Here is a 24,967-nt window from a genome sequence, read left to right as displayed (position 1 = left end):
ACATGATTAAAATCTATTTAAATCAAGGCTTCCTGATTTAAATTATTAAAATTGATTTAAACCACTGATTTAAATCAGTGCACCCTGCTACTGTTCATTTCTTGCTTAGTCTTATTTTCAACTGTGAATCTGGTTAACTACATAAATCATTTATGAATCCACATTCTGCCTATTTTGATTTGCGAATTTTGATCCCTTGTATTAATTGCTCCCCACCAATGTATTAGATTTAGCCACTTCTGAAACTGAACCTACTTGCATTTAATTTACTTAGGCAGGAAAATAAAGTATGCTATTACTGTGGCCTGGTCTACACTACAAACTTAGGTTGACAGAACCACCATTAAGTGGATCTAATAATGTACCTGTCTACACTAGCGAGTCCCTTCTGTCTAAGTTACCTGTAAAGTCTACTTCTGTACTCCACCTCTGCATGAGGTGTAGCACTTGATCTGACATCCACAGATCGACCTGGGGATAGTGGAGACCAGGGGTCGACAACCTTTCAGAAGTGGTGTGCCCAATCTTCATTTATTCTCTCTAATTTAAGGTTTCGCGTGCCAGTAATACATTTTAACATTTTTAGAAGGCCTCTTTCTACAAGTCTATAATATATAACTAAACTATTGTAAGTAAAGTAAATAAGGTTTTTAAAATGTTTAAGCAGCTTCATTTAAAATTAAATTAAAATGCAGAGCCCCCAAGACCGGTGGCCAGGACCAGGGCAGTGTGAGTGCCACTGAAAATCAGCTTGTGCGCCGCCTATGGCACACGTGCCATAGGTTGCCTATCCCTGGTATAGACACTATGTTGTGTAATTCGAATGAATTGGCCTCCAGGAGGTGTCCCACAGTGCTCTGCTGTGACTGCTCTGGACAGCACTTTCAACTCCATTGCACAGCAACCAGGTGCACAGGAAATAGCTCCTCTCCGGTTAAAGCCCTGGGAACTTTTGAATTTTCACTTCTTGTTTGATCAGCATAGAGGGCTCCACTACCCATGTTTACCATGCTACTGCTGTACCCTCTGTCACTCTTGAAGGCCTGCAGTTAAAGAAGAACTAACACGTACAGGTTTGAAGCTACACCATATATTTGTAAGTAAAGTAAGTAGATTTGACCGAAAACAAGTTTACAAGTCATGTATTGAGCCCTTTGAAGAATCTGAAAGTACAAGAATTTAAAATTATTTGGAACACCACAATGGAATATGCATATTATCAAAATCTTTTATGTTCCCTAAAAGCTTTGACTGCTATACATTAGTTTCAGATGAAACAATGATTTTTCCCCTTTATATGTCAGTTTGGTTACAGCTTTAGGAATCAGTGCAGCATAGTACAAATTTTGTTAACAGGTAATGATGGATTTGTGTAGGTGCAAGAACATTCTGCAGAAATAACTTAGGAAGAAATGTAAATGTTTCCTCCCAGAAAAAAAAAAAAGTGCTGAAGACGTATGTGCAACTTACAAACATACTGAAAAGATATACAAAGGATGGAATTCTGAAACAGGGCAAATGAATATTAATTTTGTATCACAGCTTAAGAAAAGAAAACTAAAGTATATCAATTATATTGTTAATCATTAGCACAGATATTTACACAGAAAGTCTCTGAATTATGTTTCTATAGAAAAACTAAGCTAATAAAATTTAGTCTCCATTTCTGAAACAGAAATATTGTTGCATAAGCACAAAGGTAAGATTTGTTGCATGAAAATACTCCTCAGAACATTCTTCCTTAATTCTGCAAGTCACTGTTTCCTATGAATCAAGGTATGAGCACACTGATTTATTTCAGCTATCCTTTAAGCACATTCCCCCATTTATTGCTTATCAGGAAATATTAATGAGTACCCCTGTTCCGTAAGCCCTAATTACAGAAAGCGTTTCCCCCCTTTCAATATTTATTTTAAAGCAGATCAAACTTTTTACTTTCGTGCTTTTTAAAGAAAATAGCATGTCTCTATTCAATTTAAAATTATAGCAATTCTTATGTTAATTGCACTCTTTAGCTAGCTGGATACTAAATTGAGAATTATTGCTTTACATTGTAATTTTGCTAAAAACATAACAGTTACAATGTACAGATTGGGAGACTAGTGCAATATGCAGCATTGACTGTTTATTCAATAAATACTTTTAACCCAATTATTGCCAGCCAAGGCAACAGTGCAGAAACTGTCGCTTAATAAACAAAGATCTATATATAAATTTAACTTTTTTTTTTTTTTTATAAAATCAGTTGCTACTATATTCCTATATAATTATTTCAGGTTTTTTCACATAAAAATTGACTATTATAAAAATATAGAAATGTCAACATGTTTAGGATTTTACAAATCTTCACAAAGCTAACTTTTACATTTATATAGGAATATCACACTTCTGTAGAAAATAACTTGATAAAAGTAAAGCGAACTGTTAGACATTTTCTGCACTGACCATTTTGTAACTTAGTTACAGCTTTCTTGGTCATGAGTATATATATGTTTAAAAGGAAATAATCTGCATTCTCCTTTTAACTTGAGGTCAGTTGTGTATAAAGAAGAGCCATTTTTACAAAGGTGTTCACAGATTGGTCAGAAATTTTTCACACTAGCTTATTTAAAAATAAATTCCAATCTTTACCTAAAAATACCTCCCGCTAATGTGAAACAAACAAATTAGTGTTGTGTTGGGAAGCAATTCAGAACAACTTAATGAATTTCAGGAACAAAATGTTAAACCAGTCAAAATTTAACAATGAACTTGCCAATTACTATTTCTGATACCTATAAAATATAAAAATGCAAGAAATCTTAGAACTATTTTGAAGAGAAATAAGATTGTATAACCATGTGGAGAAGATCAGACGAAATTTATCCACCAGAGATAATGACCCTGTAATTTGATGCATGTGAGTGAGCCTCTACAACTTTTGCGGAAGCCCACTCAGGTTTGTGGGAATTTGCACATGTACTGGGGCTGCCGTCACAGATTAGGTTACATGATTGGGGCCATACACACTCACTGCATTGGTGTGAATACATTAATGTGCTTTCCAAAACCTTATTTTACCACAGCAATTATTTTCAATAGCACCAACAATTTCTCAGATATTTGTGCCATGCAAAGCCAGATAGTATGCAACAGGTTTGTTTCTTCCTGAAACACCACAATCATTACAAGGCACTGCTTGTCATAAATAAATGCAAAACAATTTCCCCCCCAAAATAGTGACATTTAAAGTATGAATATGTGTTATGAAATGTAAATTCAATTTATCATTACATAACATGCTTAGAAAAAGCTAACATTTGATGGAATTAACCAAAATATATTTATCATAGTTTCATGCATGTTTATTTTCCCATATTAAAAAAACCAGAAATGATAAAGTATCACTATCAAACAATGTAGCATGGTTGTTAAATAAAGAAAGCTATGCTGAATTTTCCAATCTTCAACAAAAAGTCTACTCTAGACATAACTCAAGTATAAGAAGTTGGAAAATTATCTGATATATTTGCAACAGTCTATCCCTGCAGAAGAGTGAAAAGCCTATTGTCTAGAGCATTCATATGAGGCACATTGTAGTTGAAGATACTCAGGCAAATTTTATGGCTAGAATAGAATTTCAGAGGAGTCTGGCTACAGGTTTCCCCAAAAAGCAGCTCTTTATGGTTCAAAATACCAATTGCAATGCCTGAAAACAATATTTGGTCCTTAATCACTGCTATCATCATCGTCATCATCATCAGATACATCATTTAAAGGGGACTTAGGTGACTGGCTGTAAGAGTCTGATCTAGTGGGCTGACAAGTGGTCATCTCCCCAGTAGAAAGAAGATCATAACAGAAGTCACAAATCCGCACAGGCTTGGAGGACTGGCTGGGAAGAAGAAACCTCTTTTCAGAACAGGGTCCACATACAACAAAGCCACATTTGCGACAGTGGTGACGACGATTGACAGGTGTAAATTTTGCTTTCTGACAACGCATGCAAACAGTAGCCTCTGAGTCAGGCACCCAGACAGCGGCGTGTTCATTACTGGGAGTTTTCCCACTTTTGGAAAGCAAATCAGAAACACATTTATTTATGTGGCTCATCCATTCAGACTTCTCTGTGGCAGTGGCAGCATAAACTGCAAAAGATTTTGTTGGTGTCTTAATAAGCCACCCATTCCGTAAGTCCCCCTCATCTTGGATGGAATCAATAGTGACATTTTCCAGTGGAATTATGTGCTGTTTATTATATTTTTTCTTCTGGATAACAATGTTACCATAGACAAGAATATCATTGAATAAGAAAAACTGTCTTGCTTTAGGTTTCTTCCTACACAGCTTTGTTAACACTCCTTCTCCAATCAGAACACGACCAGGAATAGTCAAAGGTTGACCAGCTGCTCCAAAACAGTTTTCCACTATACTTATTCGTCTAGTATTTGCTTCACTGTTTGCCAAGCGATCCACCATCTTTTACAGGTATCCTAAAACAAAAATTAATATTGTTAGAATAAGACTGAGTCACAAAAGCATTCTATAGTCAAATAATTTAGTAAAACAAATTACTTGAAACAGCTAACACGACTGATGGCTTCAGGCACTGCTAACTGATAGCACTTTTTTATTAAAATCCTGCTCAGGTCAGTAACAATTAAAAGTTTCTATCAATGGATGCCTTTTTAGTAGGCTATTTGAAAGAAAGTTGATCTGTCTAGTTCCCAATGGACAGGTGTCCACACCACAAAACCACCACCATAAACGACACCAATAGCAACCTTGTTGAGAATATTAGGAGACAAGGTAGGAGATTGAATTACCCTCCTTACCCCTAGAGGTGGTCCCTGCTCCAGGTACGGATAAATGTCCATTGGTAGACCAACACAGAAAGACTTGCAAAGCCACCCCTGAGCTGTACCTGTTCTCTAGATTATATTTCCGAATGCCTGATCTATTTGCAAGCTCTAACATTCACAAATTTGACAACTGATGGTTTGTTTAGAAATTGAGTTAACACCAACAGGAACAACAGAGGACAAGCTAGCATAAATATTGTTAATACAGCTAACCATTATCTTAATTCTTAAGTGTATCTAGTATTGTTTTATATATATATATTAGTATATAAGTGTATATAGTATCTTACACGTATATAGAATATTGCTAAGTTGCATTATACATACATTTCAGTCATCTGAAAATTCTACACCTGCCTACTCCTCACTGTGAAGTTTGTCTTGGTGAGGATAGGTTTCTAATCAATCAATTTCCACAGAATTGAAGTGCTCAAAAAAGTTTCTAGCCTTTATGGTTGCATAGATATAGTAGTCTTTCAAATATGAACAAAAAGAAAACTGTTGCAAAGGTGTTTTCATGCATCTGCGGATAGTTTTTCAGTGCATCTTCTATTGTTCAGAGCTTTGCCAACAGGCAGAAAAAAGGAAGTGAAGGCTGATTAGTTTCACAGTTGCTACTCAGAACCTTAAGGTCAAGAGTAGACTTTCAAGAATTGTGTCTTTTTGCTGATGCTTGGGAAAGATCTGAACAAAAGCAAGTATTGGCATTTTATACAGAGAAGACCTACCTCCTCAAAACAGGTGGTGAGTGGAGACCTGTTTTCTTCCCACCTTTCATCACAACAAAGAGACACTCAAGAGGGAGAACAGAAAGCCTCTCTTCTCTTTCAGCTGCTAAAAGGTGGTTGGGTAGAAGTTTACGGACACCTACTAGCCAGAGATTAATATAAAAAAACAGAGCCCCACTTCCTTAAATTGGGCTCAAAGACAGTATACCAGCAGAAATCTTAGCTTCAGTGGGCTGGGCTTTTCACCAGAGTACTGCCCTTGGTTCTCACTGGTGGGGGGCCTCATACTACAGCGACAAGCTCCAGAGGAGGCCAAAAAATAAAAGGTACATGACAAGAGAGGTTTCTTGGCTTTTGTTTACATTTTCCACAGGCTTTTATAATCCCTCAGTGACCCATTTTTGAGGTTTAAATACTGCAGTAATTGCTCTTATGGCATCTCTGGGCTAGTCTATACTAGAAGCGCTATAGCACCTGGTGGAGATGTTCTCTGCCCACAGGAGAGAGCTCTTCTGTCAGCAGAATAAAACCACCTTCCCGAGAAGCGGTAGCGATGTCAACAGAAGCAGCTCTCCCACCAACATAGTGCTGTTCCACACCAGCACTTACGTTGATGTAACTAACTTGTGTCGCTCAGGGGATGGCTTATTCACACCCCTGAGCGATGCAAGTTATACCGACTAACCTGTAACGTAATCTACTACAATTCCACCTTCTCACATTATTTTGAACCCATAAATGCCTGAGACATTAAAATGAAATATTTCAGTATTTGTTTAATTCTTCACCTTCTTTTGTTTATTCAAGTTTACCCAAATAGGACAATTTGGGTTTTTAGTCATATTCAAGGAATCCAAACATACTGATTGAATTACTGCGTGGCATGCACCCATACTCCACAAAGACAATTCTTGTTCAGTATTAAGTTCCACCTACAGTTATTAATTTTAGCCACACCTCCCAGATGTGTGACACTGAGGTGTCGTAAACCGAAGCAGTAAGTACACCTCTGTCACAAGAAGAATTCAAAATGTAAACAGTTTGTCAAACCAAGGGCTTGGCTACACTCGAAACGACAAAGCGCTGCCGCGAGAGCGTTCCCACAGCAGCACTTTGAAGTGCGAGTGTGGTCGCAGTGCCAGCGTTGGGAGAGAGCTCTCCCAGCACTGCCGGGACTCCACCTCCCCGAGGGGATTAGCTTATAGAGCTGGGAGCCACGTTCCCAGTGCTGGGGCACTGTTTACACTGGCGCTTTACAGCGCTGTATCTTGCACACCCCTGAGCGAGAAAGTTGCAGCGCTGTAAAGCGCCAGTGTAGCCAAGGCCTAAGTGATCAGCTTCACAACTGCTAGCATGAAGAACATTTACATTCTGGAGAAGTACTAGCAACAACAAGTAATAGGATTGCTTTCTGCCTGACTGTATCTTGCTTGCAGCTTGACTATACCCTGCCTGACAGCCAGTATTGGGGATGTGATGCAAATGAGGTTTGGCACCAATAAGTCTGTTATGATTGTTAGCTGCTGTCTGAGGATCAAAAATCACCAGTCCAGATTGTTGAAAAACAGGATAAATTTCTTGTTTGTGTAAGAGTTAGTTGTGTAACCACTCTTGCTTAATGGTATACTTGTAACAAGCAACCTTTTGTGAATGATTAGATGCCAAAGCTGAGGCATGTTCATTCCAGCAGCCATTTATAATTAAATTTACAAAGCAACAGAAGTTAGTCACAGATTTGGTCCAAAGAGTATCTATTGAGTTCACAGGCGAACACTACTAAAGCATACAGCCAACTGGGTACAAAATAAGCTATAAAAATGCACAGAACGAAACTTGTTCTTCTATACATTTCATAGTTTGTGCCCAGGTGGCTGCATGCCTGAATTAACCCACTGAAGAACACAGGATAGCTTCACTGATCCAGTTCACAAGACTTTAGCAGATCTGTAAAAAGTACTTTGTTCAGCAATTTTTTTTTGGTAAAGTTTAATAGGACAGCTTCTCAAAGTGAGTTAGAGAGAAAATTCTAACCAGGGTAATTAAAGATAAAAGACAATTTAAGATGTATGGGTTCTAGTGACTCCACCTATAGCTTGTTATTAAACCACAAGTTACTGGGCTCAGTACAGGAAGTTCTATGGCCTGTGTTATGGAGGGCAGCAGACTAGGTCTGGTGCCGCTTTGAGCTGCCATGTACTGGTTTGTGGGGAGCACCTTGCTTCTCATGAGCTAGCTCAAACAACTCTCCAACCTCTCTAAGAAGTGGGAGGGTTCAAGAAAGTCTCCAAGCTCATTCCAGCTCAAAGTGGCACCAGACCATGCCATAACAGATGCAAAACCTGCAGACATATCTCCATTGCTACAATGCTCAACACTCCCCACAAACACATATTTCAAGATCCATGGGTCCTACACATGTGGTGTACCTCATCCAGTGTACCAAAGGCCCCAACAACAACAACAAAGGGCATGTCTTCACTAGCAACGTTAAAGCGCTGCTGCAGCAGTGCTTTCATGTGGCTGTGCAGTCACAGCACCAGTGCTGAGAGCTCTGTAAACAAATAAACAAAACAACAAACAAAAAACCCACCTCCATAAGGGGAGTGGCTCCCAGCACTGTCTAACTGCCATGTTATAGCGCTGAAACTTGCAGCTCTCATGGGGGAGTTTTTTCACACCCGAGTGAGAGAGTTGCAGCAGTGTAGACAAGGCCTTAGGGGGTGAAACCAAAAAATCATTACACCCTTGATTGAATTTACATAGGAAAATTATAAAAGACAAAACACACCACATCACCTGTGGGTGAACACTTCACAGAGTGATCACTCTATATCTGGCCTATCAGTCCTCATCCTCAAAGAAAACCTGAATACTTTCAAAAGACAATCCTGAAAGCTTAGGGTATGGCTACACTTGAAATTTCAAAGCGCTGCCGCGGAGCTGCACATAAACCACATCTCTTACGGGTGTAGCTTGCAGCGCTGGGAGCCACGCTCCCAGCGCTGCGGCACTGATTACACTGAGGCTTTACAGCGCTGTATCTTGCAGCGCTCAGGGGGGTGTTTTTTCACACCCCTGAGCGCGAAAGTTGCAGCGCTGTAAAGTGCCAGTGTAGCCAAGGCCTGAAATTCATACTCTGACAGACACTAAGGGCTTGTCTACATCAGAAAGTTGCAGCGCTGGTGAGGGAGTTACAGCGCTGCAACTTAGGAGGTGTACACATCTGCAGGGCACCACCAGCGCTACAACTCCCTGTTTGCAGCGCTGGCCGTACTCCCGTTTTGTCTCGGGTGTAGAGGATCCAGCGCTGGTGATCCAGCGCTGGTAATCAAGTATAGACACTTACCAGCGCTTTTCTTGACCTCCGTGGAATAAGCAGGTATCCCAGCATACCTGAGGAAGCCTCTGGTAATCAAGCTGGTCTCCTTCCCCGGCTTGCTCTCTCGTTCCCCGAACCCCGAGCAAGCAGGTCTCCTTCCCTGCGGTTTGCAGGGTGGTTCGGGGAACGCGAGAGCAAACCGCGGCGAAGCTGGTCTCCTTTCCCGGTTTGCTCTCTCATTCCCCGAACCCCCGAGCAAGCAGGTCTCCTTCCCTGCAGTTTGCAGGGTGGTTCGGGGAACGCGAGAGCAAACCGTGGCGAAGCTGGTCTCCTTTCCCGGTTTGCTCTCGCGTTCCCCGAACCCCCCTTGAAGCCGCCCAACAGCGCTGCAGTGTGGCCACATCTAACACCACTTGCAGCGCTGGTTGCTGTAAGTGTGGCCACTCTGCAGCGCTGGCCCTATACAGCTGTACTAATACAGCTGTAACAACCAGCGCTGCAAAATTTTAGATGTAGACATGGCCTAACTCCCTCTTTTTGTCGGATGACTGCAGAGGTGTTAACTAGCCACTCTACCTCAAATGGTCTCTTACAATGTGCACTAACTACTTATGCTAAACAATTTTTTCCACCTTGCATTTTGCAGTGACATGTAGCCAATTCCTGCAGGCTTTAAGAACTCATTCAAAACATTTCTAATCTTTACAGTCAAGATTTTTCCAGACATAAAACGATGTAGGGGGTTTCTTCCTGAAACTAAAGACAGACATCTTCAGTGCCTCTGATATGGCTAACAGCTTTCACAGGCAGAAGCAGCCTGAAAACAAGACAGTGGTTTCTTTAATATAACCTATTGAGCTTGTCTCTAGCTAAGAATTATATCATATTAAACCATGACCTTGAGCAGTCTTGAGAATTAAAAACATTGAAGACAATTTAGCATTCAGTAATGTTAAAGATGATGACCCCTATTTACACCAAATGCTAAGTGGTGTTTAAATGTTGTGTTAGTTTCTAAATACTGTCCAGGTCATGCTCTAACCTGATGCAATTTCTCTAAGTTTACAGGTGCAGCCCAACTTAACATAACCTGTTTATAACAGATATAAAAAAAAAGTGTCCACAAACAACAGTCACTAGTTTAACTAAGATGATTTAAGGGAAACCAGTGCAACCTCCAGCTTTAGATAATACCAAAGACAGATAAAGAGACCCCAAAGTTAACAGCCCACAAGTGACAAGGGAAAACAAAAAACAAAAAAAACACACAAGCCTCCTGCAGGGAGGCAGAGTTCCCAGTGGGTGCAGAGCCTCCATATTCTGTTGCTATGCTTCCCTCCATTCAGCTCCTGGAGGGGAGGGCGAGGAATATTTGGGGTTGAAAGGAATGGCTGGCACGTGCTGCATTCCACCTATTCCCAGCACTACAGCTAGTTGCTAATTCTCAACTTCTCTTTAGCGCCCTCTCCTGGATTGTCCCAAATTGCTCTGTGGGGGAGGGGAGCCATCCTGTGTCCCCGCAAGACCTATCCTACCCTCCATGAGGCTTCCACAGCCCAGCAGGGAAGCAGGCATTCAAACAGAGTTGTCCTCTCCTCTACAACTGCATAGAAGGCCAACAGGCTGCTCAGAACACTCCCAGCTCACACCAGGAAACATAACAACTGAAATTCAACATAAATAAATGCAAAGTAATGCACATTGGAGGTAAAACTTTATCATCGTACAGTATTATAAATTAACTATGACCTCAGGAAAGGGACAGAGGCATCATAGTACCAAGCTCAATGAAGACCTCTGCTCAGTGTGCAACTGTTTGTTTTTATTTTTTTAACCACAGTCACTTGCAAAAAGAATGGGATGGTGAATAATACGGAGAAGGCTTTTATTTAAGTCAATGGTTTGGTCTCATCTGGAATCCTACGTGCAATACTGCTCACTATCTCAAAAAAGGATATTGCAGAACTACCAGGGTTCAAAGAAAGGTGACAAAGATGATGGAAGGCAAGGAAAAAAGCAAGACCGAAAAGATCGGAATGTTACTTTGGAAGGGAGATGTAGATATGATAAAAGTATATAAAATAATGAATGGTATATAGAAAAGGTTCTCCGCATTTCAACACAAAAATAAGGATATATTCAATTCAATGGCAGGAAATTAAAGACCAATAAAAGGAAATACTTTTTCATACAATGTATAATAAACCTATGGAATTCGCTGCCACCAAGAAGTTGTTGAGGCCAAAAACTTTGCAAGATTAAAAAGGGATTGGATAATTTTATGGATATCAAGAATATCCATTAAAGTGTTGCATAAGAGACATTAAACCTTATGCTTCAGGGCTTAAGCCAATCTCCAACTGTGAAAGAACAGGATCAGACCTGATGTGGAGTACAGATTCTCATATCCACCTACTCTGGGGTTCTTACGCCTTCCTTTTAAGGATCTGAAGTTGGCCACTCTAGGAGACAGAATGCTAGACTAGATGGACCTGGACTCTGATCGAGGATGGAAAGTCCTATGTTCTTGAGGATGCAGGGGAAGTAGTGGGAGACAGTTGGACATGGTACCACCAACTTCTCCCCATAGCAACAGGGTTAATTAAAACATTTCAGTTTAAAATTTGCAGGACATATCCTTTCATAATCAAATACATTTTGTTAGAGTCCCTGTGGAGGATCAAAACGCTAATTCTCAAGTGTGACAGGCTAAACAGCCGTTTAAATATCTTATGTATAAACTTGGTTTGTAATTCTTTATTTCATGCTCCAATGCTTGTGATTCTTCATCTTTAATTCAACTGATCTACATTTGCAACTTTAATTAAAAGTTTTCACGGGAATTAAAACAAGAGGCTATGGATACCAAAACAAAAAGCAAGTTTGTCTGAAGGATCAGTTGACAAGTGATACTAAATGCACCATAATACATAAATCAAGATAAACAAGAGTACTAGTGTGTTAGCCATCACATTATACAAAAAATGGCTCGATCTCCAGAACGTAATAGATTTAAAGGCAGAAGTTCTGTAGCTGTGAAAGTCAAGGAACATTTTGAATCTTGATATACTGTGTTTATCATAGTCCAAACCAATTCTGATCTTACACATTAACCTGAGCCATTGTAGCATTTCACTATATTCTTACCTTGGTGCAATAATGGTTCTCTTGAACTACATACTGTAAATTATCCCTTCAACAGAAAAACAAAATGAAACTGGGCAACGTATTTTAAATCTCTTTTAGACTTATGGATCTATTTTTATTTTACAAAATGACTGGCCACAAATTCTGCCTCATTCAAACCTCCTCTCTTGCTCCTAACCCATATGGTAACAATTACTGAACACAAATACAATCAACCCACATTTTGCTATGCATCCATTCTTGAACACTCCTGTGAAACAAGTATTATATATTAGTACTAGCTGAATTCACAATACGTTATTACTCCTAGGGGAATTGTGTGTCACTGCATATGCAGAGAACTTATGTCCCCCACAGATTTCTTTGCTTCCACCCCAGAAAAAATGACTTTCGGACAAGGAAGCAAAGGGAAGCCACAAGAGTGATCACGCAACCCTCCCCAGCAGTACGTATCGGGTGCCCAGGGCAGCCGGCAGAGAGGTAAATCATTGTGGGGCAGAACCTAGAACCCTCCCTGATGAGTCCCACTCCATCTGCACCTGGACCACCCCAACAAGCCACCCAGCCAGATCCGCAAACTACTGAGCCCCAACCAGCTGCATCTGGATCCCCACCCCTGAGCTCTATCCCCCTTACTGAGCCCAACCACCTTCACCTGGACCTCCTTGCAGAGTCCTATTACCATGAACCCAGAACCCTCCCAACAAGCCCCTGTGCATCAGGTCCCCCACGGAGCTGCCCACAACCACACTGCCCCACAGAGAACCCTCTCAACCCACACATGGATCCCCCCACACTAAACCCCTCCACACTTGGATCCTGCCTTGCTGAGCCCACCTGGCAGGGGGCGCAGAACCCTAGGGTGTTTCTGGGCTAGGCCCCGTCCTTGCGCTCTGTCACAATTGGGTGCAGCCTCACCGCTGAGTCCATGTCCTTAGGGTGGGGGAGCTGCACAGTGAACTCCCACCTCTGCGCAGCCAGTGGCCTGTGCTCCCCAATGCCATGCTGAACCCTCCATATTTGACAAATAAAGTTTGCAGAATGCCCTCAGGAGTAACACGATGAGACAACACCACTGATTTTACTTGATGCTCCTTGAGTGCATTAAGTTAGTTACCTCCTCGCTATAAGCCTTTTGGTATTTCAGCCTTATTGAAGAATATAAAAATAGATAAATTATTAACAGAGTGCAAAAATACTTTATCAGATCTTTACACACACCTTTTAAGACCATTTCTAATTGAAGATTCTGAGCAAAAGCTTCATTTTATTGCGGTTGCTTGTATTATCATGACTTCTTTAAGTTAGTATCTTGCTGTAATGTGTACATTTCATTATATTAAACACTACACAAGCTGTACTTGTGATTAAAGCAATTCCCCCCCTTTACACACTTTAGTATTTCACACAAATTTTAGTTCAATAATAACTGGACTCTGAACCTTTGCTGCTTGTGTGCCACAAAATAGTTCTAGTATATAGTAACTATCAAAGCTAAGTATTTTCATTTCTCCATCTCAACATTCCAAAAGTTTAAAATCAACCAAATAAGCAAGCAACAAATATAGTCAAAATAGTTCATGTTCATCCTTTAGTCTACATTTAAGCAAGAAATTAAAGTTTAATTCTGTCAAGCAAGAGTCAAAAACAAATAGCAGAAAACGCAGGCTTGTCTCTCTGTTGATCTATAGAGCATCCTGCTGTTTAAATTCTGGTTTTAGCCTTAACTCCAAGTTGCTGATAATAGTCATGATGGCTATGTCTACATAAGCATTTCATAAAGCCTCCTACCACTACATTACCATCTTTGCAGCTCTCTAGGAGCCATACCCAGGCTATATCCACAAACAGTTGGGGGTGGTAGGAATGATAAAGAACAAGGATATTGTACCCTGACAATTGAAGTTACACACAGCTCTGCATAGAGCAATTCATCATCATCATCAACATATACCTATCTCATAGAACTGGAAGGGACCCTGAAAGGTCATTGAGTCCAGCCCCCTGCCTTTACCAGCAGGACCAACTACTGATTTTGCCCCAGATCCCTAAGTGGTCCCCTCAAGGACTGAACTCACAACCATGGGTTTAGCAGGCCAATGTGCAAACCACTGAGCTACCCCTCCCACCCATGTACTGGGAGTCATGAATGGAGTAACAAAAGCAAAAAAGAGATTTAATTTGAACTCTCTTTGGCAATCTTACTATATTGTCAATTCTTCAATTCCTCCTTACTTCCTGCCGCGGACAAGGAAAACTCTTCCTATTCTATTTCAGGGCCCTTCCACAAGCTATCCAATGCTCACTATTCATATCCCTGCTTTAGTGAGCTCCTGGCCACCCCTATTTTGGTTGCTTTAGTGTAGGAGTTAACTGCAATGAAAACACATTATCCGCACTCAAATTAACTCCTTTGAGTAAGCTAGCTGGAGGGTTTTGCAGCTAGGCTACACACAGTGGTGTTTTCTAACTCGAGCTGTAGTCTAAACCCTCTGGGAGTCAGCCAACTTGAATTAAGAGCACCATCATACTCAAATTAAGGGTTTGTATGTGAGGATGGGACTTAAATTAATTTTGCAGTGAAAACTAGCACTCAATTTGGAGATTAATGCTGATTATACTTCTAATTTCCCTTCCCACTAACCACTCTTCCACAAAAACCAAACCACACTAAAAAAGGCATTTCTCAAAAAGGCCAACAAAATTAACATGGAATTGGCAGACCAAGCCATTTTGGAGATATAAGCCCAAAACCCATAGACATTCTGAACAGGGTGAAATATCAGCCCCACTGAATTCAAGTTTTGCCATTGACTTCAGCGGGACCAGGATTTCAGCCAATAACTAAGTTCTCATTTTTTACCAGCTTCCCAGAAATGTTATGACCTGAGATGAGCTATGGTACAAAGTTTCAGAGGGAGGGGAAGGGCTGAAAAATCATAGATAAGGGTGAAAGTTAGCTTCACATGATAAGCCTGATGAGGCTACTGTTGCGGCACATCTTCCTGAATAAGAAACTGAAGATAAGGGATTATTTTTTTCCTACTGGGAGAAAAATCTGAAGTTGCCACCTCCGTGACCTATTTCCAATCACCCCCCCAAAATCCTGCAACATGGTGACCCTCCTCTAAGTAAGGAAGACTCAACATGTCTCCTGAAGCACATTAACACTGTCATACATATGCCAAAATTTGGTCTCTTGAGGAACTTTTAGGAGCCTAGAAAACTTAGGACCCAAACGACCTCATAGTTTAGGCACCATATAAGTAATACTTTGATCCCTATATGTTTCTTCTTCTAACTGGGTTCACAAAAGAATCAAAATAAGTTCATGGAGGATAGATCCCTAAATGGCTATTAGCCAAGATGCTCAGGGACACTACCTCACACTCCAAGGATCCCTAGCCTCTGACTGCCAGAAGCTGGGAGTGGATGACAGAGGATGGATCACTCGATAATCGCCCTGTTCTTTTCATTCCCTCCAAAGCACTTGGCATTGGCCATTGTCAGAAGACTGGGATAGATGCTATGTTCCCTCTAAGCTGCGCAGTCAGGCGGCCACCCAGGAGTGATTCAAGGGCCACGCACTTCATTAGCAGAGCTGCGAACATCTGGCAGCATGTGTTCACATTCCCCTCCCACCGCTGCTTTACAGCCATGTTGCTCCTGTCCTCTGCCTTGGAGTCCAGGGTCAGCTGTTCCTGAGATTCTCCTGCTGGCTGTGCAGAGTGGGGGAGAGAGAAGAGTGCTGCTATCAGGGTGTCCCCCGCCCCCTCTGTATCCTATCTCTGTAGAGCAGGGAAGTGGGGACAGGGCTCAAGAGCAGGAGAGCTGCTGTGGTCTGAGGTCTGAACAAGCCTTCTGAGCCCTCCACAGTGAGGGAGTGCTTTAGAGAGACAGCACACGGTGTCTCAGAGACTCCCCCAACAGCCAGCACACACAACCTCTGTTTCTCACAGTCCTCCTGCCTGTCATAAACGGGTTAATGTCTCTTTTACCTGTAAAGGGTTAACAAACAGGGAACCAAAACATCTGACCAGAAGACCAATCAGGAAACAAGATACTTTCAAATCTCGGTGGAGGGAAGCCTTCATTTGTGTTTTTTTGGGTTTTGCTTTGTTCTCTCTGGGTCCTGAAAGGGACTAGACGTGCAACCAGGTTTCTTGTCAATCTCCCTGCTACAGTCTCTTATATATTCAGAATAGTGAGTATTAAGCAGAAAGGTGGTTACAGTCTTTTGTTTTCTGTATTTGCAAATGTGTAGTTTGCTGGGAGTATTTTAAATTGTATTTTGCTGGGGGGAGGCTTCTCTCTAGTGTCTAAGGTGAAATACCTTGTAACTTTTATCATCTAAATTACAGAGATAATAAAAAGAAAGAAAGAAAGAAAGTAAAAGTTAAAATTTTTGCTTTTTAAAACCTGTTTGATTTTTTCCCCTTGTTGAGGCTCAAGGGAATTGAGTCTGTACTTACCAGGAAAGTGATGGGAGACAGGGAGAAAGAAGGGATGGGGGGAAGGGGGGAATCCCTTTGTTTAGATTCACGGAGCTTGAATCTGTCTCTCTCTCCAGGATAGCCCAGGGAGGGAACGCCTGGGAAGGGGGAGAGAAGGGGAGGAAAACAAACCTGATTTCTCTGTTGTGATTCAAGGAGTTTGAATCACAGTAATCTTCCAGGGTAACCCAGGGAGGAGAAGCCTGGGAGAGGCAACGGTGAGGGAAAGGGTTTACTTTCTTTGTGTTAAGATCCAGAGGGTCTGGGTCTTGGGGGTCCCCGGGCAAGGTTTTGGGGGGACCAGAGTGTACCAGGCACTGGAATTCCTGGTTGGTGGCAGCGCTACAAGTACTAAGCTGGTAATTAAGCTTAGAGGAATTCATGCTGGTACCCCAACTCTTGGACTCTAAAGGTTCAGATTGGGAAATTATACCATGACACTGCCTCCCTCCCATCCACGTACCCCATCTCCATGGGGGAGAACAGGACTCAGGAGCAGGAGAGTTGCTGTGGTCTGAAGTCTGAATGAGCCTCCTGAGCCCTTCCGCGGCAAGTGAAAGTGCCTTAACGAGACAGCACACAGCATCTCTCAGAGACTTCCCCAGTAGCCAGCACACACAGAGTCTCTCTCACACACACATACAGAGCACACACACACATACTATTATTTTTGTTGTTACTACTTCTTGGCACTTCCTGCAATGCACATATATTCTCTGTAATTTTATTCTTTCAAAGTGCGTTATTTTAGTTTCTGGACTGGTCTATGCATTTCATAATTTTTATTTCTCTCTTACACTTACATTTAATTCTTTGAGTACTGAGTTCTAAAATGCCTACCCTGTCCTGGATGGAGTAATTATCCCTGGGGTAACTTTTAAAAAAAATATTCAAACTAGTGGTCCACATCCACACACAAAATTTATTCCGTACATGGATGGAAAAAATTAGAGGGAACATTGGCTAGATGAACCATTAATCTGACCCAGTATGGCCGTTCTTATGTTCTACCACTAAATCAGACTGGAGAGGGCAAAAAGACAAAAAAAGAGGAACTTCTCTTAAGATGAGCAACACCAAAACATTTTATCAAACTCCCACTGTGAAAATATTCTAACAATAGCTTTCAGGTAACACACCAAGTTTATCATAAACATGGCAGCCTGTCACTGTAATCATTTAAAGCTTGCGCAATGTAACAAAAGTAATTTGGCTGGAAAAGGAAAGCGAAGGGGACAATAATCTTGTTACACAGCAGAAACCCAGTCATCGAAAACTCAACTGTTTGGTCCTCCCTTTCCAACCAAGAACCAGATGACTTCCTGTTCTGACTCTCAATTACCCAAACGTATCTGGTGCTGTCCAAGAAGTTCAGATAATGGGAATTTTACTGTTTTACTTAAAGGAGTGCTATATTAGAAAGAAATGCTGCTGCAATACAACAGTAACTGGAAAACTAAAATAAGAGCAAACTAAGCACATAACTAATTTTCAGAAGTGAGTGAACTTAGTGCTAAAGAAAGATACCAGCTTGACAGCAGTTGTGCCTGAAATCCTTTATTTCTCTATCAGAGGGGTAGCCGTGTTAGTCTGGATCTGTAAAAAGCAACGAGTCCTGTGGCACCTTACAAACTAACAGACGTATTGGAGCATAAGCTTTTGTGGGTGAATACCCACTTCCTCAGATGCATGTGGTGGAAATTTCCACAGGCAGGTATAAATATGCAGGCCAGAATCAGTCTGGAGAGAATGAGGTCAGTTCAATCAGGGAGGATGAGCTACTCTTTAGCAGTTGAGGTGTGAAAACCAAGGAAGGAGAAACTGCCCTGATTGAACTGACCTCATTATCTCCAGGATCCTGAACCTGACCATCTCATGGTCACTGCCTCCCAGGTTCCCATCCACTTTTTCTTCCCCTACTAATTCTTCCCAGTTTATGAGCAGCAGGACAAGAAGAGCTCTGCTCCTAGTTGGTTCCTCCAGCACTTGCACCAGGGAATTGTCCGCTACACTTTCCAAAAATTTCCTGGATTGTCTGTGCACCGCTATACTGCTCTCCCAGCAGATATCAGGGTGATTAAAGTCTCCCATGAGAACCAGGGCTTGCGATCTAGTAACTTCTATTAGTTGCCTGAAGAAAGCCTTGTCCACCTCATCCCCCTGGTCTGGTGGTCTATGGCAGACTCCCACCACGACATCACCCTTGTTGCTCTCACTTCTAAACTTAATCCAGAGACTCAGGTTTTTCCTACGGTTTCATACCGGAGCTCTGAGCAGTCATACTGCTCTCTTACATACAATGCAACTCCCCCACCTTTTCTGCCCTGCCTGTCCTTCCTGAACAGTTTATATCCATCCATGACAGTACTCCAGTCATGTGAGTTATCCCAAGTCTCTGTTATTCCAATCACATCAAGCCAAACAAACAATGAATTGAGTATTGCAACATCAAGAAAAGCATGCATCCTATCTCAGCAACTATTTAATACATAGTTAGAAGGTATAATGAGGGAAATTGTATAAGACACCAAAGAGAACATACAGTTCAATGGCATATACATGAACATAAAATATGCCAGTGGCCCAGTCTTCATAACTTCAACTAGGGAAAAACTTCAGAATATACACCGCTACCTCGATATAATGCTGCCTGATATAACACAAATTTGTACATAAGGTGGTAAAGGAGTGCGCTGGGGTGAGAAGGGCTTCACACTCCAGTGGATCAAAGCAAGTTCAATATAACACAGTTTCACTTATAACATGGTAAAATTTTTTGGCTCCCAAGGACAGAGTTATATCGAGGTAGAGGTGTACTTATTACTGTGAACAATACTTGCCAGACAGACAGAATGACAATCAACATTAGGAAGAAAAAATATATAATAAGTAAATATTTATGCATGAGGTAGGCAACGCTGATATCTCGACAGTGAAATGGTAGTACAAGCAAAAATTTCCCCTACTTAGGAAGCCTAACATCAGATGGAAAATTTGACGAAGAAATTAAGAGAAGGATACAGCTTGGGGGGAAAAAAAAGTATTCAACAAACTTCCAAAGCTGCTGAAAGTTCAAACACACACTAAATTACCAAGTGCTCCTCTATGGATGCGAGAGCTGGACTCAAGAAGCACACAGACAACTCAGTCTTGGTGTTATAGAAGAACGTTAAAAATTAGCCAGATAACCAGAACTATGAGGTGAGGAGGCAGTTGAATTTAAAAAAAAAAAAAAAAAAAAGTTTCCTACTCTCCATTGGCAAGTAGATAATTTTAAGGTCTAGAAGGGAGGAATCCTGAAAATTAAAGTCAGTTTTCAGATACACATTTTGCACCTGTTTAGCACACTTTAAATGGTGCAAATATGTACACACGATATGCCTTTTACATTGAACTTTATTTTAATTGTTTTCCAGTTTCATAAAATTTCTCTGAATAATTTAGAAGTTTAAATCTGAACAATTTTGCTCACAATATTATCTTTCAAGACTGTCAGTGATTCCATCTGGAGCCAGGAAATGTACAAACAAATTTACATAACCCCCTCCATCATCATATTTGGAAAACATCATGTGACTAGTGTAGACTTTTTGTTTATGAAACAGCATCAGGTAATTTCAGCTCAGTTTTGGGAAAGTTTGCAAATTAAGACCTAATGCTGCAAACTCTTGTGCAACTGATCAACTTAACACATGCAAGTGCTCCCATCCTTGTTACACATGGATCTGATCCAACTCAAATTAAATTCAATGGAAAGAATTTCACTGCTTTTGCTTCAAGTTGGATGGCATCCCAAATGCGTATTTGCAAAACACAAGCCTTAATGTTGCTATAATAGATGGCTAAGGAAAGGGAATCCATAGTCAAAACATTTGTTTTAAATCCTAAAATAAGTTTAACTTATTAGGGGGGTCGTAGTCAGAGGCTTGCAATGTGAAAGGGGTCGCCAGTAAAAAAAAGTTTCAGACCCACTGCACTAGTGGCCATAACATTCAGAACCGTAGAATAAAAAAATACAATCTAGATGTTGCAATATCTTTACAAATGTTACCAGACTTATTTTGTAAGCATTTATTAATCAGATTTGATATATATAACAGTTAACATCATAATTAGTTACATAATGTAAATACAATACAAATACAGTAGAACCTCAGAGTTACAAACTGACCGGTCAACCACACCCCTCATTTGGAATCGGAAATACACAATTAGGCCATGGAGGCCACATTAAAAAAAAAAACACACTGTACAGAGCAGTACAGTGTTAAATGTAAACTAACAAAATAAAGGGAAAACTTAAAAAACGACAGGGTAAGGAAACTATTTCTGTGCTTGCTTCATTTAAATTAAGATGTTATAAGCAGCATTTTTCTTCTCCGTGATAAAGTTTCAAAGCTATATTTAGTCAACGTTCAGTTGTAAACTTTTGAAAGAACCCACCATCACATTTTGTTTAGAGTTACAAACATTCCAGTTTACTAGGTGTTAGTAACTCTGAGGTTCTACTGTACGTTTAAGTCACCCATTAATATAAGGCCTACCATAAAACCTCTTATGTAAAAGATTAATGAAATTATGTTTTCCCTTGTGTACTTCACGTCAGAAACTGACTAAACGTATTAAAGGCTTTCAGGGACTCCAAGTCATTGAAAAACAGAAGTTGGTCCCAAATGAACCAAGTAAAAGATAATGCTGCTTTGTATGCTTGAAGCAAGAACAGTGTCTTTAACCTCTCTGCAGTACCATTTTATACAAATGCTTATTAAAACAAACCTTTTCATTCCACTCAAACATAAAAATCAGGTATCTAGAATACAAGGAAGATGCTTATTTATTTTGGCACTTCTAAACTACACACACCTACTTTCAACTAAGCTTCCTGTATATTAAAAATAAAATACTTGACTGTTTTTAATCTTTACCGCCAAGCGAACACATTTCCCAGACACCTGAACGGACATCTAATCCATAATAATTTAATAGTAAAGGAATACTTTAAACAATACAGTTGTTTACATTAATGTAATGCAGAGAACCTTACTTTCTCTGAATGTTGTGAATTGCCTAGATTTTCAGACATATACTTCTGATTTTCTTTACTGGGCTTGCACTCTTTGGTACTACGCTGTAGGAAACATGGGATTGCTAGGGAAGACTAACTCAACTCTGTGAAAAAAGAATGTTGCTTACCAGTAAGCGCTCTGCCACACAACAAGTTCAAGAGTGTTTATGTAATCATTTCATGACTCACCTGACTTGGTTCAACATAGTTTTGTGATGAAGCTGCTTTGTCCTCAAAATTCAACCATGTTTGTTATAGCCAGATCAGATAAGAGTCGTGAAATGGTTACAAAAAGAGAGTTGAAGTCTGGTAAAAACAGTCATAATTTGCTGAAGAACTGATTGAGCCGTTCAGGCAGTTCCACAATTCACATAGTGAGAACACTGAGATGTGCAAGTTGAGAGGGCATGTCTAAACCAATGAATACACAATGATTTGGGCATAATTCAGTGCACGTCAATTTAAGTGTACAAGTGTCTTGCCGTTCACATACCAACTCAAGGTGCAAAACTCTATGATAATCAGAGGATACTAGCACCATATCGGTCCCACGATTCCACACATTCTCACAGATCAAAACTGGGCCCAAATGCAGTAGCAAGAATGCTCTAAAAACACAATTTTAACTTCCATTTCTGATCTGGTGGGATCAGTCTCTTTTGAGCTGCAAACAGTAACAGAAAGCTGAACCAGTATAAAAAATATTTCTACTTTCAAAAACAGCCACAGTACAGTATTTCTACAATATTGTAAAATGGCCAACATGGCTAATCTAATCATCTGCTTAATGGGATTGGAATATTGTTGAAGCATTGTTGCAGAACTTTCAAAGCAGTGTTATGTGATACCAGGGCATTCCATTTACTCACTTTGTATTGATTAACCTTGTAGTGTGGACATGATTTTGTGGCAGTGTTTACTCCAAGGATGGGTACAAAAAAAAAAAAAAAAAAAAAAAAAAAAAAAAAATCAGTGCTAACACGAATTTATCTCCTCTTCTTTTTACTAATTCACCAGTAAGAGCCAGGGGTGGCTCCAGGCTCCAGCATGCCAAGCGCGTGCTTGGGGCGGCAAGCCATGGCGGGCGCTCTGCTGGTCACCACGAGGGCAGTAGGCAAGTTACCTTTGGCGGCATGCCTACGGAGGGTCTGCTGGTCCCCGAATCCACGGGACTGGGGACCTCCCGCAGGCAAGCCGCAGAGGGCAGCCTGCCTGCCGTGCTCGGGGCGGCAAAATACCTAGAGCCACCCCTGGTAAGAGCCATAACGTAAACAGGTTCCCATGGCTAATCCCATTTGACTGCCATTTTAGTTAAGCCTATTGAAAGCAGAGGTAAAAACAAAGGTCTACATACAAAAGCCCTGTCTAGACCAGGGCTCCCCGAAGTTCAACTGAACAAGATGGAAAACTCCTCCAGGGTAGGCAAGGGGTCAATAGATAGCTCTGTCATGACTTCAGTGTACAGACTGCCAGTGGTATCATACCACATATGATTTTTCACTCTGGACCGCTGAACAGAGACCACTAAATACCTCATCTTTAGTGAGTTGGCAGAGGTCCAAGTGCTGCAACCACAAAACTTCACAATCCCTACCTATAAGAACATTCAGCAACATTTAGAAGACTTAATCCAACCGCTGTACTGCTCTATCTTGATCAAGAAGCTCAAAAACAGCCTATCGAGTAACTGCAGGGACTTCCAGTCCTTCACACACACCAACAGCTGCCACAACTATTCACAACAACTGAAAGAGTAGCTCTAACAACAATGCTGTCAATGCCTCTTACCTTGGCTTCCAACATAAGGGGCTTTTACAGTGGTAGTTGTGACTATAAGCTGTTTTTTCAGGAGATAGGTCACAACAGTGCTCCTGGTCTAAGGGCATGGCTACACTGGAGAGTTGCAGCACTGGTGATGGGATTACAGTGCTGCAACTCACTCTGTGTCCACACTTGCAAAGCACGGCCAGCGCTGCAACTCTCTAGTTGCAGCGCTGGCTGTACACCTGGTCTGCCTGGGGTGTAGTGATTCCAGCGCTGGTGATGCAGCGCTGGTCATCAAGTGTGGACACCAAAAGCGCTTTTATTGGCCTCCAGGGTATTAGGTGGTATCCCAGCATACCTTTTCAGCCACTCTGCTCATCGTTTCACACTCCATTGCCCTGGGCTCAGGTGACCCGCCCTTTAAATGCCCTGGGAATTTTAAAAATCCCCTTCCTGTTTGCTCAGCCAGGTGTGGAGTGCAATCAATCAGTGACCATGCCTCCACGCCCCCAACGAGCCCCAGCATGGAACACTTCCGACCTGCAGGACCTCATCAGTGTTTGGGGTGAGGAAGCTGTGCAATCACAGCTGCGCTCCAGCCGTAGAAATTATGATACCTATGGGCAGATATCAAATTTCTTGCTGCAAAGGGGCCATGAACGGGACGTGTTGCAGTGCAGGGTAAAAGAAAAGGAGCTGCGCAGTGCCTATTGCAAAGCCCGTGAGGAAAATCACCGCTCAGGAGCTGCCCCCACGACCTGCCATTTTTACAAGGAGCCAGATGCCATACTTGGGTGTGACCCCACTGACAATCCGAGGAGCACGATGGAGAGTTCAGAGCAGGGAGAAGTGGGAGAGGGTGTAGAGGAAGCTGAGAGTGAGGCTACTGGGGTGGAGGGAGACACCGGAGTCCCAGGAGTTCTTGTAGCCAGGAGTTCTTCTCAAGCCAGGAGGAGGCTAGCCAGTCGCAGCAGCTGGAACTTGTTGGTGAAGAAGCAGCAGAGGAGCGTGTTCCCAGTAAGCAGATTTTATTTTTAGGATGGAAATGTTTTGGGAGAGGAGGGTGGGGGTTATGGCTGCTTGCATGCATGCCTAAATGTGAATAGCCCATTGATTTGGTCTATCACATCTCTGTAATCAGCCTCGGTAATCTCTTCAAAAGTTGCAGCCAGAGCGTGGCCAATGTGTTTGCGCAAGTTTACAGGGAGAGCCACCGTGGTCCTTGTCCCAGTCAGGCTAACTCATCCATGCCACTGTGCCGCGAGGGGTGGGGGAACCATTGCTGTACACAGGCAAGCTGCATAGGGACCAGGGCGGAATCCACATTGCTGTAGAAGACCCTCCCTCTCTTCCCAGGTAACACGCAGCAGTGATATATCTGGCAGTAGAAAATCCTGTTGAAAATGTAGGGATAGTGTGTTCAGTGCAGGTCCCTGCTCTCTGCTTTCCCCAGTGCAGGTCCTCAAGTAGCTGCTCTCTGCTTTCCCCAATGCACAGAAACCCCAGTGAGCCCTCAGGCAGTTCCCTTTCCCAGGTGAAGTCACGGCAGAAACACTCACCCCATTGCTCGCCATGCCTTCGCTGCCGTGGCCTCTCTGTGCTATGTTTGG

The 24,967-nt window shown here is 41.6% G+C and overlaps 1 protein-coding gene across 4 annotated transcripts in view; it reads right to left on the bottom strand.

Annotated features, from left to right (window-relative positions):
- Window positions 1-1,074: 1,074 nt before the first annotated feature.
- The window catches only part of PLEKHF2 (pleckstrin homology and FYVE domain containing 2), a 37,027-nt gene continuing 13,134 nt past the window's right edge, over window positions 1,075-24,967 (bottom strand). The window contains exons 2-3 of one of the 4 annotated variants that reach the window (XM_030553518.1): window positions 10,158-10,237; window positions 1,075-4,472 (exon numbers count right to left, since the gene is read on the bottom strand). In XM_030553518.1, the coding sequence (XP_030409378.1) occupies window positions 3,709-4,458 (750 nt within the window). In that variant the 5' untranslated portion in view covers window positions 4,459-4,472; window positions 10,158-10,237 and the 3' untranslated portion in view covers window positions 1,075-3,708. Of the gene's footprint in view, window positions 4,473-5,569; window positions 6,576-8,159; window positions 8,180-10,157; window positions 10,238-24,967 lie in introns of those variants that run through there. The other 3 variants (XM_030553520.1, XM_030553519.1, XM_030553517.1) reach the window with 3 other exon arrangements.

The sequence above is a fragment of the Gopherus evgoodei genome, chromosome 2 (genome assembly GCF_007399415.2).
Source record: "Gopherus evgoodei ecotype Sinaloan lineage chromosome 2, rGopEvg1_v1.p, whole genome shotgun sequence".
NCBI classification, from domain to species: domain Eukaryota; kingdom Metazoa; phylum Chordata; order Testudines; family Testudinidae; genus Gopherus; species Gopherus evgoodei.
Note: the sequence above shows the minus strand (reverse complement) of the source record. Positions and strands in the feature narration are given on the sequence as shown.